Source organism: Kryptolebias marmoratus, linkage group LG14 (genome assembly GCF_001649575.2).
Source record: "Kryptolebias marmoratus isolate JLee-2015 linkage group LG14, ASM164957v2, whole genome shotgun sequence".
NCBI classification, from domain to species: domain Eukaryota; kingdom Metazoa; phylum Chordata; class Actinopteri; order Cyprinodontiformes; family Rivulidae; genus Kryptolebias; species Kryptolebias marmoratus.
In genome coordinates this window covers 21,062,216-21,087,929 of record NC_051443.1, presented here as the reverse complement: position 1 = coordinate 21,087,929, position 25,714 = coordinate 21,062,216, and the positions used below count along the sequence as shown (strand labels likewise).

The 25,714-nt window shown below is 35.9% G+C and overlaps 1 protein-coding gene across 1 annotated transcript in view; it reads left to right on the top strand.

Annotated features, from left to right (window-relative positions):
- Positions 1 to 25,714, top strand: part of grin3a (glutamate receptor, ionotropic, N-methyl-D-aspartate 3A) — a 46,634-nt gene that overhangs the window by 11,583 nt on the left and 9,337 nt on the right. The window contains exons 2-7 of the mRNA XM_017410662.3: positions 1,910 to 2,634; positions 18,385 to 19,054; positions 19,641 to 20,024; positions 21,434 to 21,579; positions 24,014 to 24,129; positions 24,753 to 24,904. Of these exons, the coding sequence (XP_017266151.1) occupies positions 1,910 to 2,634; positions 18,385 to 19,054; positions 19,641 to 20,024; positions 21,434 to 21,579; positions 24,014 to 24,129; positions 24,753 to 24,904 (2,193 nt within the window). The remainder of the gene's footprint in view (positions 1 to 1,909; positions 2,635 to 18,384; positions 19,055 to 19,640; positions 20,025 to 21,433; positions 21,580 to 24,013; positions 24,130 to 24,752; positions 24,905 to 25,714) is intronic.

The window sequence follows — 25,714 nt, the reverse complement described above, 5'->3', positions numbered from 1 at the left end:
AGCTTCTGTACATACCGTGTTTTGTACATTTTTGATATAAAGCTTTCTGGTTATGTTTTTTTAATATGTTTAGATTTTTCTGAGAAAATCAGTGTTTGTGCATCAAAAAGTGTGGATTTTCAATTTATGGTTAATAATCCTACATAAATATATCAATAAATGTGATCAAAATATTCATAACTGCCAAAGACACTGTTGCACTGGTAAATAGCTTCTTTTTTGTTTGTTTTTAAAGGCTTTTTGGTCATTTATTTTATTTGATCTAAATGAAACCAAATGTTGCACAGATGGATCTATTTATGGTGGTTTCTCATTAGCAGCAACTGTTCAAGTTTAGTTAGTGATGCAATATTGTGAGAAAATATCTAAACTTTCTGTTGCAGTTTCACTGAATTATGAGTATTTGTGACTAAGTGAAAAGCAAGTCATGCACAGTTTTTACAAAACTGTTTTATTTTTGTTTTCAAGACTTGCAAAACTGAAATCTAGGCCATACACATTTTTTCATTGCCTACCTATGCTGACATTGCACCCACTTTGGCCAACTGTGTACCCAGCTTGACAGCTGCCCTGACGTTTATGATTTAATCTACTGAAGTACACTTTTGAAATGAAGATAGGCATATTTGGAGCAGCCTGTGACAGCTCTGTGACTATTTTGAAAGAAAATTTGTTCCACCAATTTTTTTTGAACATGTTCATAATTCAACTGACAGGACGACAAACCTCTGCAACTCAAGTGAAGAAATTTAGAACCCTTGCAAACATTGTGACGCAATCTGGACACAAACTTTCAAATGCTGTTTGCCAGCTAGTCACTAGCAGTTGCAACCCAGTGATGTATTACCTTTGAATTTGAAAAAATGGTTAATGACATTTATTTATTTAATTTGTTGAATATGCTTTGAAAAGGTTATGAGCTCTCATCAGTGTGGTCCTTTTTATAAAGGTATTATTCCCCCTGAAGGTAGTTTCAAAAAGCTTATGTGACATTTTTTAAGGCAATACCCCAGCAATACAACTTTTACTTTAGGAGCTGTTTATCAATTTTTTTTTTTCTTTTTCAGTTGTGCAATATGGTAAACACTAATAAAGAAAAAAAACAGCCTCTTTTCATCAGTGCTACCAGTCAAACTACAATGAGACAAGTGGAAATTACATGCTTTACTCATTGTGCATTATTATAAATTTATGTGACACATTTATGAGTGTAATTTTAGAGCTGTGTGTCATTTACCCACCAGAAGTTAATTAAATTAAACAGACTGTGTAAAAGCCCACTTTGAATCAAATCTTAGCTTCTTTTCCTTTTGTTTTAGAGGAAAAAATGTCTCCACATAAACATAAATGTATCTCATATGATGTGAGTGATGATATTCATAGGAGCTGGAAAGTGGTGATTGAAATCCATTATATCCAGCAGACTTTTTTTCTTTAAGAGCAAATTTAATTCTAAAATTGCAAGTAATTTTCCTGTTGGATTTATAAGCCTTGTCTTTGTCTTTCTTTCTATCTTTTTTCATTTCTCACCCTCTGCTACATTTCACCCTTGTGATGCTGCTTTTTCCTATTACTCTCCAACCTACCATTCCTTTCCTTATCATTGCATTCCACCTCTGCATCTCTCTGCTTCTGTTTCTCACAATATCCCTCAATTCAAAACCCACTTTGCTTTATCTCCCCTCCAATACCTCTGCCCTTTATACAATACAACTGACACTCACTTCTTTGTTTTTTCCTCATCATTATTGGTCATCAACTCTTTACTAATTTACTTATTCCATTTTTGGGCATTTTTCTCTTTTTTTTCCTTTATTTTTCTTTTGTATTGTTGTTTGCTTTGCATCTCAACCTTCCAACTTTTTTTCTTTTACGTCCCATCTTCCCATTCAAATTCCAATCCCTACAGAATCCTCTTCATTTCCAAATGGCCATGCGAACTGTGGAAGCCCCACCATCAAATCTCCTCTACTACCTGCTGATGATGAATGGCTGGTGGGACATCAGCATAGTGCTCTGCCAGGAGTGGAATATTAGCGACTTCCTTGTCCTCATCAAGAACAACACCCGCTTCCACCTGGGCACTCTTGTCAACCTGACAAAAACACCACTGCCGCCGTCTTCATCTTCATTATCATCCTCAGCGGTGGCACCGAGCGTCCCTCTGGGAGCAGAAGCCTTACCCTTACCATATTTATTACCTACTGCTTCATCTTATTCATCCAATTTCTCTTCTAAATCTGACCAGCAGCAGACTCTCATGCGACAGCTGGAGGCCCTGAAAGATCATTCATCCACAACAGGAGTGGTGACGTTTGGCTGCGACATCCGTGAGGTGCGCCGTTTGTGGACGCTGGCCACTAGGATGACCCTCCCAGAGTTTCACTGGGTCTTGGGGGACAGCCAGAATGTGGCTGAGCTTAGGACAGAGGGGCTACCCTTGGGGCTACTCGCCCATGGGGTCATGGGATCACCTTCTCTGGATCATTACGTCCAAGACTCAGTGGAGCTTATTGCACATGCGGTGGGCAGTGCTGCCCAGGAGAATCCTGCCACGGCACTCATACCTGGAACCACGAACTGTATGGATGCACAACAACAGAGCAACACCAGCTCAGGGGAATTCTTGGCAAGGTAAGAAATTACTTCATGCAATGACCTTAAAATCAGGGATTGTGTCTATTATTAATGATCATCCTTCAGTTACCATAATGTTGTTGTTGCTGCAACATGATATATTATTTCTATATGAATATACAGAAGAAACATTAAAGTTAAAAGATAGCACAAAAACAAAGGTAGACAATGACAGTGATGGGGATATGTTAGAATGATTTTTAACGCATATTTTACCTGAAGTTTTTATAAATCAAGGCTGCTTTGGGGGTCATATTTGTGTTATCTCCTACCAGCTGCCACCATTCAATGTTTTCTATTTATCACACCTAGACTTACACTACACAGTGTAAACTGTGTATGCTTCAGCCTGCTGATATAGTGTCTGAAAAATGTGAAAAGGAATTTTCCATGCATTCAGATTTAAGATGATTATCTGGTGAGGTGGAGGACACTTTGGTGGATTTTTCTCTCATTTATTTATGTAGTTATTTATATATTTATTCTAGCTGTTTATTATCATGTGAGTATTGTGCAAAGAGCAGAACAGTGTGTTTTATCCCATCAGAAGCCTGTTAATGACCCTGTGAAAGCAAAGGATTTACCTGATTAGATTTAGTTTCCTGTGTGGGATACTGGGTCTAATCTGAGCTGTTTCACACACAGACAGTGTGGAAAAGTCTTTCATGTGTTCAGCTCAGGAGAGTCTGTGTGGCTAGAATGATGCGATGGACTTTAAGCAGCTGTGGACATAATGACATTTTTTTTGTTTGTTTGTTTCTATGCGACCTTTAAGCATAAAACAAGAGAATTTTATCACACAACTGTTGTATTCATGTTAGAAGAGGTCAATAGGAGCTCACTTATTGCCTTTATCCAGTGTTAGTCTATCTTATTGAGATATATTGTGACTAGACACCAGACCAAAAGCCGGTAGTTGAAGAGGCAAAGGACAAGCGCCCCCTAGTAGCTGGCTGCACTACAGATTCAAACTCCCTCCCATCTATGCAAACATTGAAACATTTGAATAAAAATACACTTTAGATCTCTTTTTTACTGCTCTATGTTCAAATATGCAGTTGCAATTAGTTATTTAAGGCCTGAAGTGTTATGTTATGCTTTGACTGACAACATGACAGTTTTAGTGAGATGTGATGATATTATGGCCTAGCTTTTGTATCGACTTCTGTACAGCTCCACATCTCTCATGTGCAGGCACTTGCTCTAAACATACCACATGGCAGCACCCAAAAAAACAAACATTTTGTCTTTAGTTCTGAACAATGGAAGAAGATGGAGCATATCCACCAATTTTTATTAATGTTGATAGTTTATCTCTTTAGGCCACAGACTTTGGAAAAGAACTGGATCAGGGTCATGCTCTCTATAGTTTTGTTTGGCATAGTATAGCAGTAAAGCTGTTCGATTAGTTTTTATTTTCCAATTTTGATTTACATAATCTTTCATCTGACTCTCCTGGAAGGATTGTTTATTGGAGCTTCTTTAATTATTTCTGTTTGTATTCCAGTCTATGATCCTTGTGAATTTTAAATGTGGCACCATCTGCGAAGAGGGACTTCATTTGTTTATTTATTTAGGTTTCGAAGAGAACCAAGCTCACAAACAATGTTTGTCTTGTTGCAGTGTTTCCCTTTATAATTAACAATTCCTTTTCTCATCACTTCTTGGGTGTCCTTTGTTTATATATATATATATATATATATATATATTTTTTTTTTTTTTTAGCTTCCCCTATAATTAACTTTGTCTTCCCTCATCTCTGTTTTCCTCCTCTTTACTTGCTGGTTATTGTCCACTGCATGACATTCTACTTGAAATAAAATTTTATAGACCTAATGCTAAACATCCTTTCTGTCATAATATCCCTTAAAAATAAAGCTGGCTTAGTGGCTGCAGATGGCCTGAGGAACAATGAATCAAATGAATAAGCCGAGGTTGAAGCAAAAGTCAGACTACATTTTAGAAGTAATTTTGACTTCACTAGCCTCAGGATTGTTGGATGTTTGGACCAAGTAAAAAGTGCAAAGCTATATTAAAGTTCATTATTACTTTATAATGGTGCTTCTCAAATCATAAGTCTTACTTAGCTAGTTCATCCAAGTATCCTTTAATAAATGTAAATAAATAAATATAAGAAATATAATAAATGTGACGTTATCAAGCAAAATAAATTATGAGTTTTAGCAGCTGAAACAACTATATTTTAAAAAGCACATCAGTCTGGATTACAAAAGCATTACAGTGCAAGAGCAGTCTTATCAATTATCAACTGCTTATGTATTTCTCTGAACATCAAATCCACCTTTGACATAATTAACTTTTTTTTTTAAACAGACTGAGACTTTCGATGGACTTATCAGAATTTTCTGTCTCCCTATCAGTGTGACAAGTAGTCACATTTGAAGTATTGCAGGATTTTGTTCTCTCTGTGGAATATGGAATCCCTCAGGGGTCAGTTCTTGGCCCAGTATGTTTTCCTCATAGTTGCTTCACATCAAACCTTTTTTTTTTTTTTTTTACAAATCTTCTCTTTTCATTCCATTTATCTGCTGTTAATACACACATATATTTGCTTATTGGCTCTTCAAATCTGGTTAAACTCAGAGTTTTGCTCAATTTAAGTTAAATCAAACACTAGCTTTGGTATCTTGCCCTCTGCAATAAAATCCAAATAGGACAAAGATTCTTATATTTAGCACTCAGCAGTTGGCAAAAATAATCCCATCTGGTGGTTCCTTGATGGAATAAATTAAATTGCACTGGTATGAGGTTTGACAGCACTTTAGGCTATAAGCACCATATCGCAAAGCTTGTTCTGTCTTGTTTTTACCATTTTAAATATTTTTAGAAATGAATCATTGATGTTTTTTAATCGTAAAGATTGAACTGCACCTTATAAATTCTTCACACCAAGATCACTGCAACAGCAGGTGCTCTTGTTATGAGAGACAGCATGTCTTTTTCTTCAAAACCCAAGGTAACAGGAAAGGTTTTTCCCTCCGGTTGCCTCTTACATAATAATGATATGTGTACAGGCATTACTGAAGAGCTAAACAATCCGCCACCTGTTCACAGTACTTTTTGTCTTTTTGAAGTGCATTTGCTGTCAAGCAGTGGCTTTGATTTGCCTTCATCCTTTGACCACCTCTCTCAGAAAGTTTTCTTAATCTACTAAACTTCAACTTGACCTCCACTGTTCCTGATAACAGCTATTTCTTAATTATATTGTGAACCAAGGAGACAAAGAGTTGAAAGTGTTTAGTTATTTTTATAGAGCTTCAGGGAGCCACTTAGATGAACCCATGGCTGCCATTATTAGAAAAAAGCTTGGAAGATGTAAAGATATTATTGAGTTTGAAATGTGCATCACCTTTTTGTATGCCTAATAACGATTGTGAGCAGTCATAGTTCTAAAAAGCTAATTAGGGTCTGACAGCTAGGTAAAAGTTCTCTATCAGATAAATTATCTTGTAAAGTCTGTTTTTGTTGTAGCGGCACTGTGCAAAACAGACACCAAACACTAATATAGCCTCAGTTTCCAACAATAATGTTCTTGTGGAGGTTAGTTTATTGTCTATATGCCCATATTTTTACAATCAACTTTAACTGAAGTACAAATAAAAGTAGTTTTAGTGTCCACTTCAGTTATAAGAAAAAAAAAAAATGTAATGCTATATTTTTAGATCACATTCTTTTTTACCACATGCATGACCGAAGTATGCTCAGCATGTGTTTGTGACTACTTTTATTCTCTGAACCCCTAAGGGTATCACAAATTAGCTTAAATACCTCATTATTTGCTAAACAGATTGCTTAACATACATTTTTAAGAGTATTATGTTTTACTAAATATTGATACAATAGTTTCCATTGCTCCCCAGAGTCAGAAGGAGCTTAACAGTAAAGCAAGTCGCAAATTGTCTTAAACTTCACCTTTCTTAACAAACATCTGGTACATGACGAGAACATCATTGCAAAGTAAAATCTTTGGTTTGTGATTGTTTTTTTTGTTTTGTTTTGTTTTTTTTTTGTCATTTGAGAATTTTACAAGGAAAGAATATTAAAAAAACTTTTTTTTTGTCAACAAAGGAGTTTATTTTTATTATTTTTTTATTATTAATTTATGTCCATCAACCTTTTAGAATATTAATAAAATAAAATAAAATCTAATGACTCATTTTCTCAAGTTTGTTTTACTCCGGAAGTCTTTCGTAAGGAGCACCAGATCCATTTAAAAAATAAAATAACCCTGTCAGTGTCAGAGAAAAAATAATTCAACATCTGTTTGGAGACATAGCTTACATCAGCTGTGATTAATGGAAGGAAGGAAACAATTTACAGAAGTTTCCAAAACCATAAAAAGAAATGTCTCAGGAGAAATGACAGGACTACAGAAGGTCCTCATCTGGTACTTTAATAAAGAGCTTATTTACAGAATTTATAACATTTGGACCATTTTAGATCACCTCTGGTCCTATACCTGAAACACTTTTACTTTTGCTTCTCAGATCTGGTCTAAATTATTCAGCACTGTATGCAGAATTGTGAAAACAGTTTGTGATTTGTGAAATCTGTATTTTATTTATAAAACAGGGAGATTTCAGTGTTCTTTCTGCACTTTGATCACTTTTGGTCAAGTCCATAAACATGTATTAAAATACTATTTCACTATTTTACTATTTTTGCAGCTTTCTCTCGCTGTTGGGATTTAAAGCTAGCAGGAACCAGTTGATGTAAGCTGACAAGTTGTTTTTGGTACCACCTTCTCTGTACTAGCAATATGGTGCTTTAAGCCCTGCCTTTTTCCCATGCACACAATCATGGGGTTACATGACTTTACCTTTTTGTTTTTAAGCATGAAATAACTAATTAAAGCTAAACTTATTAGAGAATTTAAAATTTGACTATACAGCAGCAAGGCTAAGGACTACGTATCTCAAGACGAACACCTAAAGAAAGAAAAAAAAAAACTTGGAGGTGTATCCTTTGATTTTACCAGTAGCAAAGTCCTGTCTGTTTACATGGAGGGCCAGAACTTCAAACTTGTACTAAGAGCATCCTGTGGGGATCCTGTAACAACTCAGGTTTCAACTTCTGTGTTCCCATATGGAGTCTAGTTATTAAATGCATGTTTATGGTCAGGTATACTTTAATAAGAAGGTAGACTTCCACAGACTAGGGGCAGCCACAAAAAAAAAAAGAAATTAAAAAAAAAAAGTTCTGTCACGTCTACAGTTTGGATCTGAAAATGTCCAAAATGAGCTGGTTTGTGAAAACTCCAGACAAAGGAATACTTTGTAGATGTTTCTTTGGACAAATTAGAGCGGTAGAGAAAGAAGAACTAAAAGCAGTACAGTTGTGTTTTCTGAGAAACTAAGTCATTAAATATAATATTACTGTGACACTTTATATTTGCCACTTACATCTGTTTGTGATGTTTGAAAAATGTGACTGCTGTTCCCCTGTAGACATTTTTTTTGTCTTTTACTTAAGGTGGCTTTTTTTTCTTGCACAATTGCAAGAGTTACAGTGCACAATGAACACATTTGGTAACATTAACATCACTAATGGTCTTATAGTTTCCATTGTGCAAGCAGTAAAGGTACACTGGTTCTTAAATTAAATCTGTAGTATTTGCACTTTAAAAAAATAAATAAATAACTTTGAACTCAAGGTGGTTTTTGTCTTAACCAGACTGAGCTGAATTTCAAGCATTTAAAAATCTCATTTAAAATAATAGCCAAGAGCCTAAAAAAAAAATCAGGTTTCAAAGTTAACTTCATCAAAGAGGTCCCCTGCCTAGTTACATAAGTCAAAGTATTGCTTTATTTTTTAAATGAAAGTTGCTTCCTCAGTTGGGAGTTTGTCAACTCATTAGTTCACCAGCTGTTTGGCTGCTGTGATTTTTATTTTTTTATTTATTTATTTTCACATTACATTGCAGATTTTTCTTATATTGTTAAAGTGTGTTGAACCTCAAAACTCTTTCATGGGAATCTTCTTTTAAGCATCCATTGCTTTTTCAGCTTTAAACATGCTCAAAATTAAAGTCATTTTAGATCTTTTGGATGATGCAAATTTTATTTTGTTGAGTCACGGTTCCAGATGCTTGTTGAATGAGCTAACCTGCAGGGATGAGTTGTCATCACAATAGCGTTGAAAGCAGAAACCAAGTGACAGATGAGCAACAGAGAGGCTGTGGCTGTCACCAGTTTGGACATTTAAACCCTCAGGGAATCTGTTGCATGATTAATTTAGACTTATGTTTGCAGCAGGGATGCTGGCCAAGCCATCAACCAGCCACAAAGGGAAAAAAAGCTGATGACATATGTATAGGGGTGTTTTTCATCAGACAAATGCGGCATCATAGAAGATTGTGGCAGCAGCTAAATGCTGAAGTGGCTCTAATGCATATGAGTAAAAAGTTGCTTAGATTTTAATGCAAGGTTGTGAAAGATCCAGGCTTAGTAATATAATGGGCTGCTCACAGATAATGGGTTTGATTCATACATTTAACTTTTTAATCATAATAATTTAAAAGAATATTTTATCCAAAAAACAAATTAGAACTGAGGCACAATATTTCTTAATATAAAACGGTTCGAATTACAATGACAAAAGCATGTGTAAATGAGTGAAAAAAAAAGAGAAATGTAAAGGGGTTGGGGGGAAGCTCTAATTTAAAAAGATAAGGTCATTTTCTTTACTGGTATAAGTTTTAATCTAAACTGTAAAACAAAAAACAAAAAAATAAATAATATTAATAATAATAATAATTTCAGCTAAATAATGTGCTATAATTGCTCAAATGACATAAAAGCCTGGAAGGTCACAAAAAAGACAAAATTGTAAATATAATAAAGAAGAAAAAACAAAAATTAAAACAAATATTTTAGTAATGTATTCAAACTTATCTGACTATTAAAACTACGGTAATAAAAATGTTGTCTGTAAGACTTCATTTTATCAAATTCAGCTGAAATATATTATAGTATAGCTGTATTTTACATAATTCCTTGTCTAGTTCCATCTGATTTACATATCGTCACTTTAATAACCACCTCTCTTTTCATTTACTTTAAATCAAGAAAAATCTGACAGGAACCAATCTAGAAAAACTCTTCATTCTGACATTCACATTTCAGATCGTTTTTATTTAATTTTTTTTTTTATCTTTGTACCACTTGAGTCCATTTGCTCATCACTCTAAGAGCTATGCTTTTTGTCATTCATTCATTTGGTCCTGTGGGAAGATTCTTTCAAGCCTTGTCACTTAGTATTATACGGAGCAAATAAACCAAAAGGGACATTGGACCATTTTCTATGTAACTTCGACAGCAATGACATACTCATACAGGAACTCACTTTTGTGGTAATGTGAATATTTGTGTAGGAATTAGAAAAAGAATTACTTGAAATGCTGAAATCAGGTTCAGTAAATGTGTTCAAAGCCTCATGCACACATTATATTGCAGTTAATACAGAGTAATAAAGATTCAAAACCAGGTTGCTTGAACAGTTAACTAGGTTTGTTGTAAATCTGCAGCTTAATCTTGAGTATCAGATGGAGGAGCAGAGGTGGGAGCTCAGGAAATGTGAAGTATCTGGGGTGGAGTGAACCGACTGTGACTAGCAAGGCTGCTTGAGCAAGATACCAAACTTCAAATCCCTGGCTGACAGCAGGTTGGAGAATAAAGCCGGAGGTGAGGAGCAGTGGCATCAGGGCAGGTGGGCTTCGCTGGAGGCGAAGCTGGCACAGTGGCTGTGGATCAGATAGCCACTTGATGAAGTACATAAAGACAACGACCTGGAGCATTTACACAAAGAAACATTACCAAGCATTTCTAGAGAAATAAATCAGTGACTTCAGTTTATCAGGATGGTTCAAATTAAATGTCACCTTCCAAATCTGGTAACTAAATATGAAAAACCCTATTCATTTGCATTTTAGAGTTTCTATTTGCAATAAATTTGTACAGTTGAAGTTAGCATTGTGTTTAATAGTTGAGCTTTGAATTATCACTTCTAGACCCCATAACCTGGACCTAAACTATAAAAGACACATTTTAAAAAAATGACATGAATAAATAAAAGGCCCAACATTCCTTGAAGGAATGCATATCACTTGGCACTTTCTCATACCAGAGTTTTAAACCAAGATTGTCTTCTGCTGAAAAAGGACAAATGTGTAGCAGTTTTGGTCAAACCTTAAAAATGACATTATGTGTGGTCTTAGGCAATTTTGTGGGATTTCATGCCCTGAGTATTGAGAATAATTCAACTACTAAAACATCAAATTTTAGCTCAATATCTGGAAAACTGACTGTGTTATGGTCATTTTTGTGTTGGCTAAGGTTGATTAGCTGTGGTGGCTATCTTAAATTGTGTCACGTTTAAAAATAATTAGTTGTAGATGTACATCCAACATTTACTTTGTCCAAGTTTAATTAAAATTCATTTGGGAGTTCATGGGATATTTTGGCAATACACACACACACATACACACAAACAAGCAAAAACATTATCATCCGTTTTCTACTTTTGATGGCAGACAATAACAATAAAATGGCTTTTTTATTATCAGACTGCCAGGCATTATTTCATTTATTTGTTTATTTTTCTGCACTAACTGTGTTGCAGAACATGACTTTCATGTATTGCGTAGTCGTTTTTTTTTTAAAGTGCATCATTTATTTCAGGCAGAGGCAAAAAAAAAAAAGTAGGCCACTCATTTCTGGTCAGCTATCATCAAAATGTTATCATAAATGACAAATGTTCCTGGCACTTATACATGCAGCTGACTCATAAAAACAGATGCACTCAAAAGGGGTTTTATACTCAATGACTTTATAAATAATATTGTGTTTAAAGACTCCATGTCCTGGGCAAAATGTCAAAGTACGCATCAATTTACGCTTCCTGGAAATAAAAAATTTAAAAAAACATTTTCTTTTTTCTCCAATTGAAATGTGAAGGTAATCCAAGTTTTTTTTTTTTTTAAGCGTGTTGAAAATTAATAGTTTCATTTAAACATAAGTTGCACTCTGCAGACAAATTGTAAGGAAGATGTATTCTTTAATGCTGACATCCAGTGGGATCAGTGTTTGATTTATTTTAACCTTATTTACAAGAGAATAAATGAGCAATGTCTCACTGGGGTTTCCTGGAGTGCAAAAAAAAACAAAAAAACAACACATTTTCAGTTTAGCAGAACAAAACCACAAAAACCATACAGAACGGTCACATTAGGAAGATAAAATGGGTGAAACAAAGAGCTGCAGGCAGGTAAACATTTGCAGCCAATGTTGAAATCAGATAAAAAGCTAGAAGAAATAATTTTGCACATGCTCAGTTTGTAATTCCCTGTATGACTTAGAACCACACACAGTTTTGTAATATAGTACTAGTTTACTGCAATAGATCTAAAATATAATAATTGCCACTGTCCTGCTAGATTATTTTCATAATCTTTAAAAACCAAAGAATTGGGTACTAATATAGCCATCACAACCAACAAATGTTTGTTGATTTTATGTGCATATATTTTTGAATCAGCATTTTTTTTTCAGCATTTCTGAATAAATCCATTTAGACGGCTGTGCACTGGTACTTTTATTTTAGTGACCTATTAGTCAAAACTCAGGTTTACTTTACAAAAATATGGGCCAGTATTTAAATGTCTTTAAACTTCTTGACTTCAGTAAGAAAGGACAATAAAAGGTGGTATGGCACAAATATTGTAGTTTTGTCTTAGAGACTATATTTTGACTAGTAACTCAAAAAAGTATAATTTTCATTGACTTCATACTTAATTCTTTGTCCACCTTCATATCAAAACTGGACTCCCACTTCCCATGTCAACCAGATCATGCTGTCTTGGAGCAGCGAGTGAGTTGTAAAACTATAAGGTGAATGTAGCTTTAAGTGATCTTCAAAAGGCCATGATTTATTGGTATGTCTGAGAAAATCAAAGCAAATAAAGAAGGAAATCACTTTAGTAGAGCATGACTAGTTCCTGGAAGAAAGTCATAATCCATAAAGCCTGTAACATACAACCCTTAGCGCCTGCCAATGTTGCTGTGACGCTTTCCAGAATACTCTCTAAAGGGAGTATTTCATTGTGCTGCAACTGTTAGAGACCGGTTGGTGACTCAAAATTGTGGGAAAATTGCAAGAAAATATGCAAATCTTGTGTTGGAGTCTCATTAAAATCTGAGTGTTTGCGACCAACGAGCCTTCGGACACATTTTCAACAGCCAGTTTTTGAAAATCATGGCTCATTGTCATGTGTATGGCTTGCAAAATTGTATTCCGGGCCTTGCCCATTAATTTATTGCCCATCTCTGCCAACATCATACCCACCTCTGCAGCCAACCCTGAGTTCATGATTATTTACTTGAGTAAACCTTTGAAATGAAAACAGGCAAATTTGCACTAGTTTTTTTAACATTTATTATTGATCATCAATGTGGATTTTAGACCTAACGTTTGCCTCAAATGTTTTCTGTCAGTAGAGAGCTCCCTTGCAGTGGCCAAAATACAGCTTTATTGTTTGTAAGGCAAGTTTGCAACGCTCACAACGACTCTGTTTCAACGACACAAAACTTTTGAACATGTTCAAAACTCAGGGCCAAGATTGAGAGTTTCTGCGACTCTCCCAAGAAACTGAGAACCACTGCAAATGTTTCAAGAGATTTTGGAGACTTTCTTGTGAATTCCATACATACACCAACTGGTTGCAAACAGTCGCAACCCAGTGAGATATTACCTTAGGAGGTTGCATACCTATTTTCTTTCCTTTTTAACAAAGATCTATACCACTGTCTCCCAAAGTTAGAGTCAGGACCCCAGTGTGCATTCTGAAACACCAAGTGACAACTTTTGAGTGGATCTAAAGAAATCTAATTAATTTTAAAAATAATTACCAATACCATAATGAGCCCCTAACATTTATAAAGAGATACAAACTGTGGTCACATGAGTAATATAATAGTTGAGGAGACTTCTTTTAATTGCGTATTAGCAATGGTTTATACTTAAAGCAGCAATAATTGGGGTCACAAATCTTTTCAGCTTTTGTTTTGTGGGTTGAAACTTGAAAAGTTTGGGAATCATTGATCATGCTCACTTATACATTAACTGAGTTTTTTATTGCTTTTGTTGTTTGATGTACAATCCAAAAGGACAGTCAGCAGAAAGGCAGCACTAAACACAGTAGAAATATGTTGTTGTTGTTGTTGTTGTTGTTGTTCTTTCGGCTGCTCTCTTCTTCAGGTGTCACCGCATCAAGCAAGCCCGCATATAAGGTTTGGCAGTTGTTTTTCGCTGAATGCCCTTCTTGTTGCCACCTGGGCTTCAACTCGAAGTCTCAGGATTTTGAGACGGCGCCGCTGACCACAAGCTACTGCAGCCCACCAAACAAAATAGCAGCATAAACAGCAGAAATCATTTCTTTACATTACACTTCCTGCAGATACACAGCTTTTCCTTTTGTAGAGGGAGATTATGAACAGATATGGCCAGACCAAGTTTTATCATTTTTTAAAATTCATTTTTCCCATCAGAGACAATCCCTCTCGAGTTAAATGAATGAATGCACATCTAAGGAAAGGCTAGCACCCGGATGTCCCAGCTTCATGATCTATAAAGACAGAAAATGCTGCCTGATAAATGTCTCTCCTGAGGTGTGTGTTCCTGAACCAGTGTACTTTGTTTGCTTCAGGCAGAATTGGTTTAAGAAGATGGAGTACTTTTGGCAAACATGTACTTTATATGCTGTTAAAATTGTGCTTTTTCATATCAATTTTGTTTGTAAGAGAAACATGTTTACAATTTGTATAAACATACCATTTATGCAAGTACTTTTAGACGAAAATCAAAGTGCGTTTAATTCATCTTGCTTGGACAGTGATGCTGACACGATTACAGCTTTCCGCACCCTGTATAGTGTTAACATTTTTTTTAGGTGATGCACGAGGCTCAAACAGAAGATGGCCATGACATTGAGTTAGGGTTGCTGCATAAAAATATGTGATTCACCAAGACGTCACTCTTCAGCTCAGAATCAGGACTCTTGCTTCAAATGTCATCATTTTATCATTTTATGAGGTGGAAATGAATCATGCCACTTTGCATAAAAGTTAAAAACTCAATATTTTATTTTGAGTGTGGGAGTTAATGTTATAGCTTGAGATCCAGAGGAATGCAAAGTCTTGTTTTGTTTGCAGTCACTGACCTCGTCGAAGAGAAGACAGCTGTTATCAGATCAGTGAGCTGGACGTTTTCTTCACACTTGTTTATTTATTTATTTATTTTTAATCAAAACAAAGCTTAAGTAAAAGCTAATTTAAATTAATGTTTTTTATTAGCTGATTTTAATCATGTAAAGCAATATTGTTTGGAATATAAATATATTTGATTATCTGTTATATGTTATGAAGATTAAAAATGTGCTTTTGGGACTGAATATTGCAGCTGTTTTAATGTTGTGATGCATGCCAAACTATCATAAGACATCTAAAAATTTGTGAATAGTCAAGTGACTTGACTCTGTGATAATGTGTGAAATGGTATTATCTGACTTTTAAAGACATTTTCTCAAAAAATGTTTAGTGTTTTTGAATTGATTACCGGAAATTCTACTATTTTCACCCATTTCATTCTTACAGCATTCACAGAGGGCCTGTTTATATAATTTACAAAATCATTTGCAAAGCATTTTATTTCTGAAAAACATGACTCATTCTTCATTTTCTGCTTGTTACCAACATTTTTTAGTAAAGGAATAATAAAAAAGAGAGGCTTAAATTCCTTGAACCATTTGCTCAAACAAATTGCATTTTGGGGGGGCGGGGGGCATTTTGGGTGAAAGCGGATCTGTTAAAAGTTCTGCAAAACAATTGCAAAAATTCTCTCATAGCTTATTAAAGTACCAAAAATGGATTAATTACAAACTTGCACATAAACCCAAAAAGATTAAACATTTTAAAAACTAAATTCTCTCAGGTGGCTCAGTAACATATTATTCTATTCTATTCTATTCTATTCTATTCTATTCTATTCTATTCTATTCTATTCTACATATAAATGCATACATTTAATGTTGCTGCTTTTTTTACACAAAAATAAATACGTCTATAGCTTTAGCAGATCATGTTAGCCCTCGTATGAAATCAAAGTTTCCCTAATTTATATGAAATTTGAATGGTTACACCACAGGATATATAGTGAATATGTAAGAATGAATGTCCTATATGTAAGAAAACTGCAACATACTTTTAATTTACTTAAATATATTTGAAATTTGCACTTCAGTAAATTTACTTACAGTCCTTTTCCACCACTGGACATTACTGAGTAAATACAGAACACTGCAAATAAGATAACCACTGCTGATATTGAATATTTTGTCCATTTGTTATGGTTATTCGTAAAGAATAAAGTCAATTTAGCAAAAACAGTGCCTTCCTATGGGGTGTGTCATTTCAACTAGTGCAAGCGTTTTCAATCAGAAAAATGTAATGATTCATCAGTGAGTTGTGACAGCCAGGATGAAGGCAAACTGATAGACATCCTTTGAGTTCTGCAGCATTCTATATCTTTCCTTTTACCGCTTCCTCTCTGTTCATGCGTGAAAGAATCCATCGCTCTGCTGACATCTCCTGCCAGCACGACTCTGCCTGCCTTCAAATTTCAATATTTAAACCATCTAAAATGGTACAGATGTCCTCATTTAACACATTAACCACAGTCATTTGTGACCTTTTAATAAAACTCTACATGTTACTTTTACAATGTGCAAACGTGCCTCACTTCCACTGTGTGCTGTCGGGGAAAACGACTCTCCACAGGTAGCTTAACATCTACAGGCTGAAGTAAAGACACTGACCTTCAAACAGAGGAACTGAGTTGTCAGCTTGGCTTAGAACCTGTTAAAGATGTATGAAAGTCAACATGGTGCTGGGAAGGGACTTTTTTTTTCGAGTGAGCAGGGTGACAGAGTAGAGATATTTTGGAATAGGTCACATCAGCTACATCATTACCCCCTGAGGGTGTGTCAGAAAGGTGTGCATCAACCTGCCCAGAATGGATGCCAGAATTTATACATTTCTTTTTTTTTCATACAGCAAAGCTTACACGAGCCAGTGGAAAAGGTGCGGGTCTCTTTTTTTTTTTTTTGTTCTGTGTGTGGGTGCAAGTGTGTGCATCTACCGTAGTATCTGACACTCTCAGGCAGCCAGTAGCACGGCTCAGTTAAAGAGATGGCTTGATCACTGGAGCGTGGTCTGCCTTGTGCTGACACACACACACACACACACACCATACACACACACTATTCAGCCACTAAGGCCTCCAAGATACACTTTTCTAAAGGGTAATTTTTGTAAAGACTAACCAAGAGTGGAAAATGATCACACAATAAAGCCAGTAAACCCCAGACACAGAGATATTTAATTGTTTATATAAAAAATGATATTGACCTAAAATGCAAGAAAGAAAAACATGTTATTCAAAAAACTTTATGGCACAATTTAAATTGTAGTCTTTAGTTTTCTTACTGCATGTGTTGTCATGTAGAACTACAGAGACTAATGGCTGTTTAGTTACTTGCACTCCTCCAAAAGATGCATCTGTGGACATGAGGACAAGTTTTTTTTGTTTGTTTGTTTGTTTTTTTAATTAAAAGGGCTCAAACTTATTATAAACACAGCAGATATAAAGCTGTTTAAATTTATCAGCTAGAAAAATCCATTATAATATCTGGATGAACTTCATTTCTCTTGAGGCTGCCTTACCAGAAAAAATATAAAAACTCCATTTTAAAAAAAAAATACCAATAACAACAGTGTAATGCACTTCTCTTAGCATGTGTTAAAATCTTGGAGAAATATGTTAAAATGAAATGGCCACAATACTTAAGTCCTTGATGATGGCTACCTTCAGATTTTAGAAATTATATGAAGTTTTATCTTGTGCTCTGACTCAGACGTATTTACAGAAGGACAACAATGTCTTACATAATGTCTTCTTAAAACTCACTTTTGTGTCAAATTTATCATTCTTACTTAAATAATAAGATCATGTTTTTATCACTCAATGAAGAAGGTAGAAGAGTGATAATGATACGTCTGGTTGTACTCTTTAAATTTATATTATAAAAAGAAAATTGCGAAAAACTGGAACTTATTTATAGGACAGTGATAAAATATTAGAGGTTTCATTGTGCAGTAGTTGTTCAGCCACTTCAAAAGAACCAATGTAATAATTACATTTTTTTTAAATAATTCTGACTGCACACCTTCAAACTTCTCTACAATAAAATAAACTTTGTGTGTATGACTGCTAACTCTCAATCCAAAGCCCATGAAGATGTACAAGAAACAACATTAATAATGTAGTTATTTAATTTAAAGAGTACCATAAAACCCAAATATGTTACTTGCACATATTTAGAGCTTCAAAGGTGTTAAAAAAGATGTTTTGAAAATAAAATCTGTGTTCAGTTAGTTTTAACAATAGTCAAAACATAATCTCAACAGTTTTAACTGTAGAAGAATTTGAGAGATGCTCAGATTATTTGAATTGAAAAGTAAATGTTTGTTTAAAATTAGGACAGAAAATTTCATTTGTTTTGTAACTCTTTTATTCTTTCTTCCTCCAATCCCTTTCTCACCACTCTCCTCTCCCATTCTTTTTTTTCTTCTTGTCATTTCTTTCTTTCCTTTTTCTTCCCATAATTTCTCTCAGATTTATAGCCAACACGTCGTTTGAGGGCCAGAGCGGATTCATATCCAGAGAAAGTCACAGTCAAAATTTCATCTCCGAGGCTCACCATTACATCTGGTCCCTCCAGCTGGACCCTCTCGGCCAGCCAACCTGGACCCGCTTGGGACGCTGGCGCAGAGGAAGAGTTCTCATGGACCAGGGGGCCTGGCCAAGCCATCAAGGGTCTGGAGGTGCAGGCGACTGGCGCTATTCTACGCGGTTGCACATGCGAGTGGTGACGCTGGTGGAGCACCCTTTTGTATTTACTCGTGAGGTGGACGGAGATGGAATGTGCCCAGCAGGCCAACTCTGTTTGGACCCGCTCACCAACGAAACCTCAGTTTTGCAAAGACTTTTTCAGAACCTTGGAGGGCCTAATGGATCTGTTCCCACAGACCTGAAGAAATGTTGTTATGGCTACTGCATTGACTTGTTGGAAAAGCTGGCAGAGGATATTGGATTTACTTTTGACCTCTACATTGTTGGGGATGGGAAGTATGGTGGGTTCAAGAATGGTCGTTGGACAGGCCTGGTGGGGGATCTGCTAAGTGGTGCTGCCCACCTGGCAGTGACATCCTTCAGCATTAATTCAGCAAGGAGTCAAGTCATTGACTTTACCTCTCCCTTCTTTTCCACGAGCTTGGGAATTTTGGTCAGTAATTCTCAGTCTTTTTTTTTTTTCTTATTAGATTTTTTTTCCCTCCTCGTCTTAGACTTCATTTCTGTCACTTTTTGGCTCATTTCGCTTTGCTGTGTGTCATTGACCTCACCTAAACTCTCTCCGCTTGGTATGCTGGTGGTCACTGTCAATATGGCAGAGTTTTATTACTACGAGCCCTATGTTATTGGACTCTAATGCAATTCTCCGTGTGGGCTGCTCTGGTGAGTGCACAGCATTGTGGGGTGACCCTATTACAACAATTACTATAGTATGTCTCACCAGTTCACAGACATAGTGATGGTAGTAATCATTGTCTTCACTATTCCTTCTATAGAATGCTACTGCAGAGGTAAAAGTTCTGCTTTATTTACAGACAAGGTCTTTTGTAGTTTTATCTTCAAATTTCCTTTCTTTTATTCTCAGATTTCACTGTATCTGCTATAAAAAGCATTAATTTCCTGCTTTGCTAGAATTTCTTTCTTTCAGCTTTAAGTACACATTTGATCTTAACATCAATCCGGAAATTTTATCATATGGTTTGTAAAGATTTTCCCATCCTGTGGTCTCCCCTGCCCAGGTTCGTACTCGTGACACAGCAGCACCCATCGGTGCCTTCATGTGGCCTCTCCACTGGTCCATGTGGCTAGGCATCTTTGTCTCCCTCCATGTCACCGCCATATTCCTCACCCTGTACGAGTGGCACAGCCCCTTTGGGATGACACCTCGCGGGCGCAACCGTGATCGTGTGTTCTCCTTCTCCTCAGCACTTAATGTGTGCTACGCCATTCTCTTTGGGAGAACAGTGGCCATCAAGCCCCCAAAGTGCTGGACTGGTCGTTTGCTGATGAACCTCTGGGCCATCTTCTGTCTCTTCTGTCTGTCCACTTACACTGCTAATCTGGCTGCTGTGATGGTTGGGGAGAAAACCTATGAGCAATTGTCAGGGATACATGATCCAAAGGTACTACATAACAAAGCAGTGCAAGTAGCCAAAGTTAATGTTCACTCTTGAAAATGTGCTCATTTATTCAGTGTTTTAATTCCAGTAAAAGATGCCCAAATGAGTCATATGTTGTGTATTTGTGTGTGAATCTCAATGCACTGTAGTTTTCTTTTTGTTTTTTTTTTTGTTTTTTTTTTTCATTATTTTTTTTAATCTGTTACTAAGCATGCATGCTGCACTCAATGTTTACAGTGCCTTGAAAAGTATTCACAACGTTGACTTTTATGGAGAAGTGGCACGAAGAAAGCCATAACATGTTCTGTTTGCAGTTTGCCACAAGCCATGTAAGGGGCACAGCAAACATGTGGAAGGTGTTTTACTCAGATTAAACAAAATTGAACTTTTTGATCTAAATGCAAAACACTGTGTGGGAGAAAAAAACACTAACATAAAATCCCCACCTTAAAACATGGTGGTGGCAGCATCATAATGTTGGGAAATCTTTTCTACAGCAGGACAAAGAAGCTGGACAGATTTTTATGGGAAGACTGATGGAGCCAACTACAGGACAATCTTGTGGAAAATAAAACTCCAAAGGTGAACATTCTAAAGAGAGTGAAGGTGAACCTGCCTTCCAGTAGGACAATGACCTGAAACATCCAGCCAGAGCTACAATCAGTCTATTCATTTGGTAGAATCGCCCTGGACATGTTGCCCCCACAACCCAACCACAGATACGCGTTAGAAGATGGACACATAGATAGATGAATGGATGGATAAACGGATGTTTGGAAAACAGCCTAGTTGTAGTCCTGACCTAAATCCAATTGAGAATCTGTGGCAAGACTTGAAAATTGCTTGCTCTCCGCCCGATCTCACTGTGCTTAAGCTATTTTGCAAAGAAGAATAGGCAGAAAATTCAGCTTCTAGTTGTGCAAAGCTGGTAAAACATGCCCCAAAAGACTTGCAGCTGAAATCGCAGAGGAAGATGGTTCTACAAAGAATTGACTTAGGGGGTCTGAATACAAATGCACACCAACAATTTTCAGATTTGTAAAAAAAATATGAAAACCATATAAAGTATGATTTTCCTTCACTTCACAAAAACGCACTGCTTTGTGTTGGTCTATCACATAAGATCCTAGTAAATTACTTTGTCACATTACAACCACAGCTTTAATGTGGAAAAGTCAAAGGGGTGAATACTTTTTTCAAGGCACTGTGTTCTTTAATTATCCCACAACTGTTTGGATAATTGAGGCAAGCTATTTAATTATTTTTCTAAAATACAGGAGTACTGAAATTCAACGGGTTCAAGGCAAAAAGGAAAGAAATGATCAAAAAGAACTAAAAGAAAGAAAAAATGATAAGTGATTCTAGGTATTTAAAAAAAAAAGAAATCTTGGTTTCTTTCTTCTTCCCTGCAGTTGCACCATCCCTCTCAGGGATTCCGTTTTGCTACAGTGAGAGAAAGCAGCGCTGAAGACTATGTCAAGAAGAGTTTCCCAGAGATGCATGAGTATATGAGAAGATTCAATGTCCCAGCAACACCAGATGGCATACATCACCTCAAGTAAGGCAATGTGACACATGCAGGGAAAACATGCATGTCCAGGTCAGACTCTCAAATCAGGAGTTCTTACTTATCTAGACTCTGCTGTCATATTTTTTTATAAAATATTCAGCCAGCTGAGAAATCTTTTTCTGTCATTATTTTTGAAAAGTAAGTTGTTTTTTAGTATATTTTTGTTTACACAAAAAAAGAAAATACATTGTCCTTGATAAAAGAGACAATGTGTGTGCATGACCAAGAAAAGTCAACATTTTTAAAGAAAAAGGAGAAAAACATTTCATTCCTGTTGCTGTCAGTACCCACCACAGGCCTGTCTGTTTGCATTCAGATCCCACCCTCCTCTTTACCCTGCCACTGCTGTCATCGTAAGCTGCTTCAACATTCAGCTGGCAACCCCATGGTGCAGAGCAGAAAATAGTAAGAAGGCAGGTGGAATGCAGGTTGTAACAAAAACATGGTTTAAAGGAATAAAATATATTTTCTGAGCTTACTAAACACAAATCAGAAGGCTAAAGGAATAATGTCATCTTTAGGGAATTACAGCTTGGCATCAAGACAGCATATATGTACGCTGCAGAACATCCCTCACTGTGGTGTACCTAACCATGGACGAGACATTAAAAGCAGTGATTTAATTTTGCAATATTAGACACATAGGGTTTCACAGGACAATCGGGGTTGGTGTTTACTGTATTTGAGGCAAAATCATCAATTTGAAAAAGAAAACTAATAAAAAGAAATAGTCTTCCACTGAAGCAGAGGACACACCTTAGGCATTAAGAATGTATCAAAAAAACGTGTCATAAACTTATCCAGTGTTGGAAGTAATTCCCCTGTACAAGAGACTAACAGACACAAAAGGATTTTGGACACTTGGCTTTCTTATTACAGAGAAGCAACATCTCTTGCTGCAGATCATTTTGAAACAAAAGACAGAAAACAGCAGTTTATAAAAAAATGTTTATTCTGATAGATTTTGAAAAAATTAATTGACTAAATCATCATCAACCTTCAGAAAACTATTCAACTGTGTCTCATAAAAAGCAATGCATGTTAAAGGCTCATGTTATGCAATTTGCCACTTTTTCTGTGTATCAGAGCATAAACGTAGGTATCTAAGTCACTATCAATTCAAAGACCCTGAAAAACACAATCATGTCACTTTATTTTGGGCCACCTAGCTTTGAAAATGTCCAATTTAAGGAAGCAGTTGAGATTTTCAGGGGAAAAACACACCACTTCTTCAGTTCAGGGAGAAAGAAACGTGTCTTTTCATCTTTATGTCATGCCAATTTCAACTACAAATCATGCTGCAGTCGCTCTTCCTTGGAAGCGAGAAGTCTTTATTTTCTTTGCTGTTAACTGCAAATTTCATCAAAACTTTTTTTCACTCAACTTCAGCAAAAATGAACTCAAATTACTCAATTTTTTAGTCTTAAATCACAACTAGAAATTTTATTGCTTTTTTTTCCCCTCACAATGAAAATAGTTGTTAAAAAATGCTTTAGAAATGGAAACCAAAATATCAAAATTGTACAAAATGGTATATTTCACTAGTTTTTAATAAATATCTAAGGACGGTGATGATGCAGGAAATATATTTGTAACTGAGTGGAATAATTTGGTAAGAAAACATTCAAAATAAAGCTGGGTTGCAACCTGTTTTAATCTGAAATCATTAAAATCCTACATGTGGACAGAAGACGGAGCAGGATTTCAAACAATGTCTTTGATAGGAACTAAAACCTACAATAAAGCTTGAAAAAGTCTGTTTTTAGCATTTATATCCCAGTGAGCGCTAGCTTCAAAAAAGGGTTTTAGAATTAATTTGTTAAAGCCTCTCTGAGAGTGCTGTGAATTAATATTTCAGCTCTGTGCAGCAGACTTGTGAAGAATACAAATAAACTGGCAAAACTTGTAGACAGTCTGTGATTTTACAGGCAGGGGGCCAACAAAAGGCACTGGGAAAATACAGGAAAGGCCAGCTTATGTGAGGTTAAGACAGGGCAAAAAGTGAGTAGAAAGTTATTGAATCATTTATTGCCCACTTTCAGTAACTGTTAACTGTGTTAAAATGTTTCGTATAACACCTAAAATTACACCTTAATTTCCTCAAGTATCTTTTTTTTTTCCTTTTTTATTGTTTGTAGTCAGTTTTAGCTTTAAACATTTTTGGACTGAAACAGCTTCGTATCAATTCAACCTTTCCACTATGCATGAAAACAAATTGACTAAAAAAGTTGACATTTGAAACCAAGAAGAAACTACCTAACATTCTATGTTGTCTGCCAGTGTTTTTTGTTCTACAGACATAAGAGAACTTCAACCTTCTTCTTTCAGATACAGTGCACAGGGTTGAGTTTCATGCATTGTCCATGTATTAAAAAATTCAAAATTTGAAAAAAAGTTTAATCTTTTTTCTGTCCAATTCCAGGGCTGACCCCCAGAAACTGGATGCATTTATCATGGATAAAGCTTTGTTGGACTATGAGGTCTCCATAGATGCAGACTGTAAAACCCTCACAGTTGGGAAACCCTTTGCAATAGAAGGTAAATTCAAAAAGATTTTTAAGCAACAAAGAACTTTTCAAGACCTAATTATCCTGGACAATTTCTCTTTACTTAAAGTCTTAACAGACCATGAGAGCTTTAGAACAGCCCTAAATTTAACAATATCAATCACTCAACATTTGCACAATAGTTAATCTTTTTGGCTTTCAAAAGCTTACATTCTCTGTTGTCTACCAGTAATCTCTGGTCCATTTAGCAAGCCTCTTCCTCCCAGTGTGTAAAATGTTCCCATGGTACTTGCTTCCATTACAGGCCACAGTAGCCCCAGATTCCAGTGCTGTTGTTAATTACTTAATGCACCCTTAAGCCTCCAGGATACAATACAAATCAATCTGTGTAGCCAAGGTACTTTTGTAATTGGCTATTGCAGAATTTGTCACACTTTCCGGGCAAGCTTTGACATCCAGAGATATACAGTTTCCAACTACCTGCTTTGTTTTCACAAAATTTATGTTTCTTACAAAGACGTGTAAAATTGTCAAGACTGCAATGAATCCGTCCGGCAGCTTTTGTCGTGAATATAAATAAATAGAAATATTAATTTCCCATCATCATAAACAACCACTAAGAAGTAAATGCTGTTTCTGTGTTGCCACTGGCAGGTTATGGCATCGGCCTTCCTCAGAACTCTCCGCTCACCTCCAACTTCTCAGAGCTTGTTAGTCAGTACAAATCCGATGGCTTCATGGACATGCTGCATGACAAATGGTACAAGGTTGTGCCCTGCGGGAAGCGCAGCTTCGCTGTGACTGAGGTGAGTGTGACTGGTGTTGGGTTGACAGAGTGGTTGTATTCCAATTCTTTGTTTTTTTATGTGTGAACAATGGTAACAATGTACATTTCACTGCACGACACTGAGATAAACTGCTTATCTGCATCTAAAATTAATGTATAGCGATACATTTCCTTTTTTCTGTTGTTTATTGAATGAAAAGATTTGTGATGTAGTTCAATTAGTACACAGATTCCCAGATGCAATTCTGGCCATCCACAAACTTCATAGACAGCATCTGGTCTGTTCTAATTCAGACCCTGGCCTCTGACCGTTCAGCTGCTACAAAAGTTGTGTCCCTATTACTGCTCTCCTAAGCAATCTAAAACTGAATCCTATTTCCTAGTTGGTCTCAAATTTAATGGCACAAAATGAAAATATTCCACAGGAAAATGGGATACCTCCTTGAGAAATGCAAGTAAAATATTATGTAAAAGCAGTTATCAAGTCCGCAGCAGGCTTCAGTAAATAATGCTAATTTTATGCTTGTTAAGAAAGAATGACAATAACACCAAATGTACTATATATCAGAATACACAAAAGTAGAGATTACAATGGTTGTGAGAAAATATGCTGCTATTTTTTATACTTTTTATGGATAACTGACGATGATAGCAAATAAAATGCATTAAAACACATCCTGTTGGATTCATGTTGATCAGAATTGCATCTAATTGTTAAGCATTTTTGGTGTGTGTCTGGGAGCGGGAGCCTGCCCTCAGTTTTAAATACATGAAATCTGAATGTAAATTATAAACTTTTGAGTCTCGTATCAGTAGCAGAAGGGGGTAC